Genomic DNA, 13,567 nt, shown 5'->3' on the forward strand with positions numbered 1-13,567 from the left:
TGGGTGCTGTGTTTCAGCTCTCCCACGTTTTCAGCTAGTACCCCTACCTCCTTGTTGAGTAAATCCTTCTTTAAGAACAAGCCATCTGTATAAACATTTTCATTTTCCCTTAAACATGGGCTTCAGAGCCTTTTTCCTCAACATACAAATGATGTATCAAATGCCAAGGAAGTCCTTCGTCTCTCCAATCATCCAGGGAAGCTATGACAGTGCTCTTCTCAACATTTAAGATGAAGATGACTCATGCTAAGAGGTAACGTGATTTCCCAACAAGAGGTCCTGTAGCTTTAGCTGAATGAATGACCACCAATAGCTGAACAAAGCACCATCAATGGATGATGAAGTGGCATTGTGGCCCATGGTTCTGATTCTGAATTAAAAGCTAAGGTAAGCCCAAACCTTGGGTACCCCAATGGTCCCCATCATCTCTACTACAACAAGCTGCTCAAGAATCACTTTGTAGTGAAAAATATTCCTCAATATCCTTAGGATTTACAAGAACACAGAAAGCAATAGCTAAAACAAACAAAACACAAAAAACTAATTCTACTCCACGGGTTTAAGTTGCAGATTCTACAAAACGTATCATGCATTGAATTGGCACCTAAATTAACAAGCAAAGAAGGGCTCACATGTAAATGAGTTTTAGTAAATGTGGGCCCATATATCTCAAAGTAACTCAAAATGGAATGAAGAGAATAACATGAAAAGACAAACATTAAATCTAGCTGTATGCCAATTTTACTCAATGTCAGATAAAAACCATTTTAAAGTTAAACAAATGCAGATATACAAAATGCACTTGATTTCAAGAAAAATGAAATCCTCTGCCTGGAGGATGCATTACCTCTGTACTATTGAAATGCTTAAAAATTGCTGCTTTATATATACCCGTTATTACAGAATCAAACTAAAAACTTCAGAGAATTAGTATTTTCAGTCAACAAATCACCTTCAAAATTGTATATTAAATGTATCTCATAAAACTTCAAGTTTCCCCCAAAGTTCAGAATGCATATAATGTAACAACAGAAAAATGTTTTAAGTTGTTCTACAGACAATAATTGGGAAGTACAACATTAATGAAGCTATTTTTTAAGTCATTCACTAGTCTTGCTGATTTATGAAAAATTCAAACACTGATTTTTTTCCCCTATCAACTTGTTCATTTCTATTCCACTAGGCTGGTGATGCATTTCCATTCAGTAAGTTCTTTCAATTTGAAAAATATTTTTGGTTCATTTAACTTTTACACAGCCATGTAAGGAAATAATTAGCCATGATATAGTTAAACATCTTTATTAATTTGTAATTTTTCAAATCATTGAAAATATTAGCAAAAAGATATACAGAAATAAGCAATAGATTCCAAATTTGACTGACAAGTGCATCATAAACAAGTAGTATTTCAGATAAAAGACTTCTTTCTACACAAATAAAAACAAATTTATAGTGGATACTACGAGGGCCTAATTTGTTTTAGATATGTTAGTATTCTTAAAAAACAAAAGCATAGCTGCACAGTTTCAAACTAGAACTCATCCCCTCCCATTCCAACAAAGTGCCCAGGAATAGGGTTGGAAAACCCTGTTCCCTTCCAGTGCCAGGCACACATCTACACCAAAAAGATCCACAGTTCCTGCCCTCAAGAAACCCACGTAACTATGCAGTGTAATTTGTGTTACTGTTAGAGATCTCTGCAGTCAATATTTCATACCTATAGACATGTCATTTGGTTAGATATTGAAGAAAATTATAGGCAGAAGCCAAGGCGCTGAAGAAAAAACTGCTTAGTTTTTGCCAAGTGATTTGATGAAAAGAAAGACAGCACCTGGTTATCTCTCCAGTTTCTTAACCCAATTTAACCAACCTTCCATTTGCTAAGGGGGGGACTTCCTGAGGGATCGTACCTGCTCTTTCTCTAAGGTCAAATGATATGCAAAAGTCCACCAAAATACATTCCTTTCTACTTATTTTTAAAATGTAGATTATTTTGTAGTGTGTAATTCAGTTCACAATCACCCGTAACTTAGTCCTCTGTAATTCAATATAGTTTAATACCTCAAAGACAATTCTTAGAGTACACATGAAATGTTTATAAAGAACATTTCTATGCTACCTTTCTTCCAATTGCTCCATTCTGTTTTTTTGGAGGCGGAGGTTCAAAAATGCGTTGCTGCTGCTGAGGTGGGAGTGTAGAGTATAATGGAATGATTTTAATGTCACCAACTTCAGGACCCAAATCATCAACCTCACGTTTTATTCTCTTACAGGCTTCATCAATTTCCTATAAAATAAAAGTTTGAGTCTGAAAACAAAATACACACTGAAATATTTCAAGTATTTATCATAATCCGAGTTCTATGGGCCATATTTTCAATTTAGTAATCAAAACTAATTTAACAAATTTCATTGGTATTTCCAAAATAATCAAAGAAACTTTGACTGCTGTAGCCAAATAAACACACAAAAGCTGAGCTGCCAACAAGTGGCAGGATGGCTCAGCTAAAAAAAAAAATGTCAGAACAATGCAGTTAGCCCTGCAGATTCAAAACCTGGGGATATGGAGGGCCAACTCTGTATTGAAAAAACTGCATATAAGTGCCACATCCCTTTATTTAGAGTCAAATGTCCTAATTCTCAATAAATTGCACCAAAATGGAAAATTCTCACCTAGGAATATTTAACTGTACTCATAACCTTCTTAATTTTCACAATCTAAAAGAAATTGATGTGCTAGATTTTAAAGAAGCCAAGTAGGCATTAATGTCATTTATTACTAATGCAATTATATAAAAGACTTTTTCATTGTTTCTAATGAGAACACACACCTTTACATTATCAGCATATTTAAGAACTAGGCTAACCCAAATATTTTAAGAGTATCTTCAAAAATTTATCCACCACAGAAAACTATTTCACAATACATCTGCATTCAAATCCAGGTTTAAACAGAGGACACACAATCAATTTGAGAGTGTGTGAAAGAGAGAGAGCTAGGTGGAGACTTTTGGGGTTGGCAAAGGGACTTAAAGTCAGGAGGGAGATATATTTTAAATTTCACTGAAGCATTAGTTGAATTAAACTCAGAAGTACGTTAAATGATTTTGCAGCCTGTCCAATGAACGACTCAATCAGAAACTATCCTTATCAACAAATCTTTTATTCAAAAGACAGATATTTTTACAAAAGGAAAAAACTTTTCCATTGAACGTATTCCATTACTTCTATTATATCAAACTAGGATAATTTTTCTTGAAATGATTTTAATCAAAGTGCAACTTTTTTTCCACGTTTAATACAAAGTTCTTGAATACTTAAAAAAAAAATTTTATCATCTATTCCAAGTATGTATGGTCTTAAAAATTGTGACACAGAAAATTACTATTAAAAATTTGATGTTAATAGTTCCCTTTGAAACCTAAAATTTCTAAAAGAAAATAAAAGAATGTTATTCACTGAAAGAAAAATATAATAAATGAAACAAATATTTTCAGAAAGAAATTCCTTTCAAATGCTGTATCTAGAGTAGAATGCCCCCTGCTGGTAAACAAATACAAAATAAGATTTGTTTTCTAAAATAAAAAAGGGAAAAACAGCCGTGAATATTCAGAATATTTATACTTTTGTTAATTTAATCATAGTTGATGGGAAAATAAATGATTAAAAGTCACCAAACATTGAGATTTCACACACACAATTAGAAAATTAAGTGCCCAAAATTGTACATTTGTAGATTCCAGAATTTTAATAATTCCAACTTTATTTGGGACTAGACTATCCCAATCTAAGCATATATAAAACTAAAACAAAATCACTACTTCATGGGATACAAAGACATCTCTAAACACCACTTATGTTTTTTACATAAAAACAAATTTTATAACTCCAACAAAATTTTCCCCTAAAGTTTACCCACCTTGATAGTCAACACTGTCAGTTCAGAAGACCACAAAACTCATTGACAATCATCAGCATAAAGCAACCATCTGCTCAGTCATGAGTGATACTGAGAATTCAGACAGAAGTTCAGGAGTTTCTGATTTAAGAAGACTTTCAGCTCCAAAAGCATCATGTATGTTAGTAAATTAACATGGAACCTTAAAGAGGCTGAACTCACTACATGTGGAAAAGACATTTTACTCAGCAAAATTAAAGATAAAAGAATGTGTTGCTTAATGATTTTGACATCTTCAAGTGTGCATTTACAAGCAATTGATATTTACAATCATTCTTATAGAATTCAGTAGTATAGCTCCCCTAAGGACTTCATTAGTCCAGATTTTAAGCATTAACAAAACAACATAAAAAAACATTCTAGAATTCAAATCTTTCCCAACCTTTCACTAATTAAAAATGGTCTCTCCCAAATTAAATCCGATGATGATAGAAGCACTTTGGTTTAAGTGGTCAAATTGGTAATAATGGTCTTAAAAATCATTTTAAATTTTCACGAGGTAACTAAAATTTATGGATGCTATTCAAATTTATGAAGACACTAGTAATGAATTCCCAGACTCTACCATTTAACTAAGTAAAAATAACAGTCACAAACATGAGGAATAATTATTTTACATATCTTTAAATCAGTGCTACAACACACAATGAAACAAAATACATTAGATACTCTGCTACCTTCACAGTCTTCAAATTCAAGACTAGTCACCTAAAGGGAACTTAAAAACCAACAGTACATGTACACGAGGTTCACAATTACAGTGACATTACTGAAAGACATATATTCCCCCTTCTAGCACACATGTGAAAACCACGGGGCTTATTCCCTTTCCCGTACCCTGCTATAGGATAGATGCCAAAATATCAACTATAGGAAGTTAACTCATAAAAAAGCCTTTCAGGTCCTCATCATGAGGCCATCTGAGATTTCTAATAGAACTCTAATATGCTTGGTTATCTGAACATAACTATTTTAGTCATTTAAGAAAATATGCTATGCACTTTGGGGGAAGTGAGAAACTATAAAGGCCATACAAAATAAGACAAAAATGAATTCCTCACACTACGTTACAGTATAAAGATGGTTTTTACGCCATCAAAAAAGCATTTGGAGCTCTTGCATACAAAATATATAAAAATTTGTCCATTCGAAACACATAAAAAGGAGTATCTTCCTTTACCAGTACCAACACAGGTTTATCTGTAAAACTGAATTTGCAACACATCTTATTTCCGAAAAGAACAAGTATGATTTTTTACTGGGAATCCTTTTGAACCTTCCTAGGGGACACCTGGCAATGGTTGCAGGCATTTTTGGTTGTCACAACAGGGGGAAAGAGTGTTCTGCATCTAATGGGTAAAGGCCAGAGATGCTAATAAACACCCTACCATGCACAGGGCAACCCACAAGAGAAAATTAATTGGCCTACAATGTAAAACAGTGTTGAGGTTGAAAAACCCTGCTCTACAGAAAAGAAACTATGGCCAATGGGGCACAAATTATACATCATACAGACAATACTGAATGGACAAAAAAAATATCAGCCAACATTTATAGCTCTTAACACAGTAACATCTGCTCAAATATTATATGTTAAGCATCCCTGTAGAAACACAAATAAGAGCTCACATTCTAGTGGAGGCAGGTCGGTCACACAGCACACCTGTGAGACAACTAGGGCAATTTCCCACAACACTGTCTAGGGTGGTGCCATTAATGTACCCCAGGCATGCTGGCTGGAGCAATAAACTTTTACACCCCAGCGAATATAAACATGGCCAGAGGAACTTGTGAAAGATGCAGATTTCTCGATGTTACCCTCAAATTTTCACTGGTTTCAGTAAGTCTGGAACAGGGACAAGAACCTGCTTTGTTTTAAAAACTCTCCCCGCCTGAACAGGCAATCAACCCACTGACCACACTTGACAAAAATGTATTCTGCAGCAGGGGTTAGATCTTTCACTGCAAAGGGCCAAACTATTTTAGACTTTGAATCCATATACTATCTCTGTTGCACACAGCTTTTATTTACAACCCTTTAGAAATGTAAAGCAATTCTTAACTAGTGGGCCATACAAAAACTAAAACAGGAGTCAGCACATGTAGCTACTTAAATGTAAATTAACTAAAATTTTATAAAATTAAAATTCAGTCCCTCCTCTCACTAGCCACATTTCAAATACTCAAAAGCCACACTGACCAGCAGATAAAAACATTTCCAGCATTGAAGCAAGTTCTATGGAACAGCACGCTCTTAAACCTTGCTACTTAATCCCTAAGCAATACTTGGAAGCTTGTTAGGAATACAGAATCTCAGGCCCCACCTGACCTTTGGATCAGAACCTGCAGGTTTTGTAAAGCGTTTTACATGTATATTAGTTTTAGAAGCACACTCTAGAAAATTTACAAAGCCTGTTAGAGTAAATGACAGGCTCTCAGAAAACCTCTCATAAAAGGCTTTATAAAACCTTTTATCCAGACAGCTTTTCCTGAACATATGTAGCCACTTAAGAATTTCACAGCACACCTATAAACATCTTGTTGGAAACAAGTTTGGAAAAATGCTGCACCTCAAAATAAAATTCAATCTTAAAATGTGGTAAATTCTAACTAAGAAATTCCAGTGATTCTTTCCAATTCTCACTGAGCATGTGGAAAACCAAAACAAAACGTAAACATTCGCTTTGATGGTGGATGGGCACCTGAGTTACAGAGCTCACTCACAAGCTAAAAATAACTATGATATCCTGATGTCATAGTAGCTGTGATTCAAATTCATACCTCAGCAAAACTGCAAATTACCACACCACTGACCACCTGGATCTCTACAAAGTCAAGACTTAATTGCTAAAATTTGAATTCTAAAAGCATTTAACATTTTTAGGATAATTAACTAGAACACAAATACTAATGGTACAAAAAGGTCTTCTTAGAGCACATGGATAAGAGATTGTATTATTTCATATATAAATACAATCAGTTTGAAGAAAAACTTTAAATGTTAGAATAATAAAATATGCCAAGTTCTTCAGTTTAAAGTTGTTGCATAATAGAAATAATGTGCTGAAAAATAAAGCAAATAATGACAATACCTCTTGACCAGTTAAGAAAAGTAGAAGATCTCCCTCCTCTTCTTCACACATATGAATTTGGATCACTGTTCGAATTGCTGCTTCAAGGTAATCTCTCTCTGGTTCAGGAGTATAAAAGATCTCAACAGGATGTGTCCGCCCAGGAATCGTTAAGAGAGGACAGTTATCAAAGTAAATCTGGAATTTTCCTGCATCTAGAGTAGCACTCATAACTATAACCTGAAAAAAAAAAAAGTTAATCATATGAAGCTGTCTTTAAGGATTCTTATGTGGTCTTAAAAACAAAAACAAGTACATTCATGTTTACTGTTCTGTATATATGTTATAAAGAATCCTACAAGTCTTCATGCTAATAAATTGTGATTTAAAAAATCAACAGCAAGACTGGACTACAGTAAGTTATTTACATCTTTGAAAATTAGAACAAAACCTCACATCCAATAAACTACAATATCTTCATGAAATAATACCTTAAAAACCAAAGTTTATAAAATTACATAATATGTAAAAGGGATTGATAAAAAAGATATTAATGTGTAGTATGATTACTGCTACATTTATAAAAACACAACCTTACACATGAGGAAAAACAAAGAAAATGAAAAAAACAAAAAACCCAGTGGCATAGATATAAGCTTTCTCTCTTCTTCCAAATCACCTTTAATAAGCATGACTTCTTTGTAAAAATTCTTAAAATAAACGTGCGTTTCCTTTTTTAAAAGCTGCAGCTACAAAAGGTTGTTCAGGTGCAGGGCTGCATGACTGTGCAATCACCCTGCTATGTAAATGACGCATTATATAACCCATTAAAAATTTACTTAAATAGAAGGCTCCCCCCAATAAAACATTCTATTAAAAATTCTTAATTTCTACTTCGAGTTTCTCCCTAAAATTTCAATAGCTCATAAAGCTTAATAATGGTAGTACTCATATAGGTCTTCCTACATATTCTTTAAAAGCAAAATTTAATTTTTATAAGAAAAACATACACAGCTATCAATATTTTTAAAGTCCCAGAATTCCTCTGTAAATATATATTAACACTGTACTGCAAAAAAGGAAAAACTTCATAAACTTAGGAGACAAAAATGTCAGAATATTTAGTCAGTTTTAAGCCCTCATTAACATAGTAACACTGGCCATGGTGCAAGTGGTATAACATGCAGGAAAAAAACAAGACACTAGGCTAAGCAAATGCATTTCTGAGGAGTGGGGTTGTTCTGGGAATAGTCATTCCCACTCTCCAGCATTATGAATTATAATGGGTGTTTTTTTGTTTGAGGACAAGGACAAAGATTTGATCCTTAAAGAAGGAGGCCTCTGTACTTAATAAAGAATAGGGTGAGCAGCAGGGTTACAAAAATACCATGCTTTACAAATAGATCATTAAGTAAACTGGGTAGGTTAGAAATTGAAAAGATTTGGCTTAAAAATACATTATTAAAAAGTAGAAGCATACTGAAAGTCTAAAACAAAGACACAACAAAGTAGATTAGAAGGAAAAACACCAATGTAGGTACTTGTTGGTTGCTTCTTTTACAGTTGATTATTTTTTATAGTTGATTACAGTGATCGGCATGTGTTTCCTGTTTTTCAAGAGGTCTGACAATTACCGTAAGTTTGCAAACTCGCCCTAGAAAAAGTGCTACATACCTCATTGCTAAATATCACTATGGTCACCTTCGAAGTACTCCCCTTGGGAAGCTATGCACCGATGCCAGTGCCTAGTCCACACTTCAAAGCAATTTGGGAATTTTTTTTTCTGGAATGGGCATCAGAGCTGTCATATTACCCTTGATGTCCTGAATGTCATCCAAATGTCTTCCTTTCAATATTGCCTTTATCTTCGGGTGAAGAAAGAAGTCACTGGGGACCTGATCAGGTGAGTAGGGAGGGTGTTCCAATACAGTTATTTGTTTACTGGCTAAAAAACTCCCTCAAAGACAGTGCCGTGTGAGCTGGTACATTGTGGTGATGCAAGAGCCATGAATTGTTGGTGAAAAGTTCAAGTCGTCTTAACTTTTTCATGCAGCCTGTTCGGCACTTCCAAATAGTAAACTTGGTTAAGTGTTTGTGCAGTTGGTACAAATTCACAACAAATAATCCCTCTGATATGAAAAAAGGTTAGCAACGTTGTTTTGACTCTTGATTTGGACGGGTGAACTTTTTTGCTCACGGAGAATTGGCTGACTTCCATTGTGCACTCTGATGCTTTGTTTCAGGGTCGTATTGGTACACCCATGTTTCATCACCAGTGATAACAAGGCCCAAAACATCGTCGTCTCTCCAGAAGGTCTTGGCAAACTATGACCCTCCTTTGCTTTTGTTCATCAGTGAGCTCCTTCAGGACCATTTTTGCACACACCTTTCTCATGCCGAGATTTTCAGTAAGATTTTCCTGTTTCTCTATCGATATTTACTTAGTCTGCTATACTTCTCACAGTCAGCTGACCATTTTGACACACAATTTGACCAATTTTTGCAATGTTTTCATCAGTTCTGCTTGTTACTGGCCGCCCTGACCTCTCTTCATCAGTGACGCTTTCTCCCTCCTCAGAAAACGTTTAATCCATTTGTATACTGCCATTTTCTTCATGGCATTATCCCCATAAACTTAGACTAACATAACATGTCCTTGATTTCACTTCCACTGTTGCCAAGTTCAACAAGAAATCGCATGTCTGTTCGTTGCTCTAATTGAAGCTCCGACATTCTCATGATGGCACACAAAAACACACAACAATAATGAACGCCACTGAGCAAGACACTGTCACACGTTGACACAAACACAGCTGTGAGATACTGATATACCAAGGTTATGAAACCTTTCCGAGCTGTTTGTACAGTGCTGCCAATGTAAGCGCACTGTGGCAAGTTCACGAACTTAATTGTCTGACCTCGTATGTACATGTTTTATGAATAAAACGAGTAAAAGAAATGACTTCACCTTTAAATCTGATCTCTGTCTTACAACTTCCTTCAGAACACCCATGAGAATGTCTGTAGCCAATGTCCTTTCATGAGCCTCATCAAGGATGATCACACCGTAACGCTCGAGGAGGGGATCATTCATAGCTTCACGAAGTAACATCCCGTCAGTCATGTACCTACATTCACAGAGAACGTGCCGGTCAAGTTTCATCTAGGAAATTTTAAAATTAAACTTCACAACATAAAAACAAAATGCAAAAACATCATGTAAGTAAAAATTAAACTTCTGTCCAAAACAAATGTGCATAATATTATCTCAATAATCTTGTGCAAAATTAAGCTTCAGGAAAAAATTTTAAGAGTATTTAAGAGCTATACATTATCAAATATTGTCAAGTGTGATTATTAATGCTGAATGAAATGCACTAAGAAAACAAGTCTGATTACGAAATATAATGATCACATGGTTTCACACAAATGCCAAAGCAAAATTTGAAGCATACGAATATTCAACCTGCAAAACAAAACTAAAACATTTTAAGTTGCTTTATAACATCACATCACTAAAATGTTACTACATTCAAATGTACATTTCTTTAAAGGCTTCAGAATTCCCCACTTAAGCTAACAGGCTCCTGGTTCAAAACAGCTAAGAGAGCACATTAGTCTACCATCTCGTCCCCTTGCCCCACACAATTCAATGAAATGATCATAAAGCAGCACAAAAAGGAATACATTCATGGAAATGAAGAGCAGCATTAGTACTAAAGAAGTGCTGACAAATACATATAGATGGAAGAGAAAAGCCAGATGACATCAGCTAGATCAAAGAACCAAAAGAGGGAAACCTGGCTAAGGGATATGGCTCAAGTCAGCCAGTATGGAATCCAGGCACTGAACTGAAGGGTGGTTTGCACAATTGTTTCTGTGTCGGCTGTCTCTTGTCCATTCCATTCAGGATACTACTGTCACTAATACAAAATAACTATCCTACAACTTATCTTTAGTTTGGCACCTGGACAAAACAAAGTGAGCCTGAAAATGCTGAAGTCACAGCTCATTCTGTTAAATACAAATCCATGATTTTATTTACAGATTTAAAAGCAGTATCAAATCTGAAGTCATCATTTATGACTTCACTATTTTGGCTCCATTTTTCACCATTAGTCTAACCTAATCTTTCATGGACCAACTTGGTATTTTTAGCTGATGCCATCTGTTGGAGCAATAAGTTCAGCAAACTGACAGTGTACGAGAAATGAATCCTCTTTATTTCACCTGAACACATTTCTGGAATTGACACAGCATTATCTGCAAAGCTATTTTATATTAATACCATGAAAGAAAAAAGTGCCAATTAAACTATGACTCAGTGCCTTAACAATAGTGCAGCACAGTGCATGAATCAGCTACATTACAACCTCTAGTTGCTTTCAAATGTCTTTGATCTATTTGAGGACATTTGGTACTAATTTCTCCTGCCTTCAGATGTTAGTACTGACACGAAATTGGCAATCTTTTTGCACTTTATCTCAGTAGCGAAACATAATAGTTTCATCCACTTGTGGGTAACTTCCTTATATTCAACAAAGCTCTTATCTGTTGTTTAGCAAGGAAAAAAAAAAAGAATTGGTCATTCTTCCAACAACAAATATTTGCTTAAATACTATCAAATTTACACCATGCTGCTCAGTTTCTAAGCCTACTCATTTCAATATGAAAGCCTAGTGTAAGATTTTTGAAGGCATTTTAGTTAGCAAATAAACTCAACACATAGTTCCAACAACATGCTTTACTTATTTGAAGTGCCAATATGTACAGCTAGATCAAATTCAATAATTCACAAGCAATGACAACCACAAAACTGCCATCAGTTTGTAAGACCCTTACAGGCTGTAAAATGTACACAAATTTCACATATTAAAAGTGTGAGAGGACCAGCTGGGTGGCACAATTGGTTGGAGCATGAGCTCTGAGCAACAGGGTCACAGGTTCAATTCCCACATGGGCCAGTGAGCTGCGCCCAAGCTGAGCTGCCAATGGGCAGCCAGATGACTCAGCTGGTGAGAGCACGTGCTCTTAAAACAAGGTTACTGGTTCGTTTCTCGCATGAGATAGTGGGCTGCGCTCCCAACAACTAGATTGAAAATGGCGACTGGACTTGGAGCGGAGCTGCGCCCTCTACAACAAAGATTGAAGGACAACAACTTGACTTGGAGCTGATGGGTCCTGGAAAAACACAATGTTCCTTTCCCCAATTCCCCAATAAAATCTTTAAAAAAAAGTGAGAAAAAAGTCAGAACTGAAAAGTATAAGACTTCAATTTGAAAACTCCTTAAAACTCATTTTAAAAAGCACCTTATTTTGATCTTTTATTTTGATCTCACATACACCACACTTCAGACAACCACAGCAGTAGAGGCATTCAAAAGCAGAGCTGACCCAAAATAATCATTCTTTCCTATTTTTCTAAAAGGGGAAATGTTACAAATGGCAGATAGTAAATACTGTAAATTAGACTAATGTAAGTATTATTTGCCTTGTTTTATTAACAACTATGCATATTACATGTACTAAGTTAAATGGTCAACTAAGCCCAACCTTGATTTCCAGGTTCCAGAGACAGACTCCTGGATATTCCTCAATACTAATTTGATCATCACCCAGCGATTCAGTTCCATGAAATGCTACAGTTATCTCCTGCTTCATCAGTTAATATGAGAAGATTGCCGTTTGTACAATACAGCCTCAGGAAAAATGACATTTTTACAGTTGGAAGGTCTCTTAAAGATACAATCAAATCGGTTGCTTTCTGAATATTAGCAGTTAACTTTTTTAGGGTTTCAAAACCAGTAAAATAGCTTACTAGGACTAGAATCTGATTACAATAAGAAATCTTGAAGATGGGGCATAGCAATCTGTGTTCTAAAAAGCTTTCATGTGATTCTGATGCTTGCTAAAGTGTGAGAAGCACTAGTTCAAATGAAGAGGTAGATTAAGCAACATAGATGCCTAAAGCAGCCAAAACCATCCTTGGAATTAAGTCAAAACCAGCTCAAATTTCCAATCACGACTGTTTAATTAAGAGAATAAAAAAACAACAACAAAAAAAATACAACTCAGTGTGCTGAGCAGTATCAACTTTGCTTAATTATTTTTGCAATTGGCTCACACAGATGGCATGGTACAACTACAAGCCAACCACCAACCCCAACCCCATCAACGTCAACAACTATGATGTAAACAAAGCACAGTAACACATTATGTACTGCAAAGGTTATTACTTGTTTCCAGTTTCGTTTACAGATATTTATAACTTTAAAACATCTCATGTTGTGTAGTTCAAAAAAACCATAAAGGGGAAAAAATCCACAGAAAAGTGAAAAATGTTTTCCAAATGATTGCCAGAAAAAACTTAAAACAAACTATGTATTATTCATAACTTTAACGAATGTCAATGACTAATGCTCAAGCGATGAAAAAATGAGTGATGAAAAAACCATGTCTATGTGGGGAAGTAATAATCCCCAATAATTTAGTGCTGTTATTTGGTGCCAGTAAAAAAAGAAAGAGGGAGAGGGAGAGG

General features: G+C 35.2%; 1 protein-coding gene across 1 annotated transcript in view; it reads right to left on the bottom strand.

Moving 5' to 3' along the window:
* The window catches only part of DHX15 (DEAH-box helicase 15), a 53,817-nt gene that overhangs the window by 18,233 nt on the left and 22,017 nt on the right, over nt 1-13,567 (bottom strand). The window contains exons 4-6 of the mRNA XM_019642422.1: nt 9,998-10,157; nt 7,051-7,269; nt 2,120-2,287 (exon numbers count right to left, since the gene is read on the bottom strand). Coding sequence (XP_019497967.1) covers nt 2,120-2,287; nt 7,051-7,269; nt 9,998-10,157 — 547 coding nt within the window. The remainder of the gene's footprint in view (nt 1-2,119; nt 2,288-7,050; nt 7,270-9,997; nt 10,158-13,567) is intronic.

Source organism: Hipposideros armiger, unplaced genomic scaffold (genome assembly GCF_001890085.2).
Source record: "Hipposideros armiger isolate ML-2016 unplaced genomic scaffold, ASM189008v1 scaffold_68, whole genome shotgun sequence".
Classification (NCBI taxonomy): Eukaryota; Metazoa; Chordata; class Mammalia; order Chiroptera; family Hipposideridae; genus Hipposideros; species Hipposideros armiger.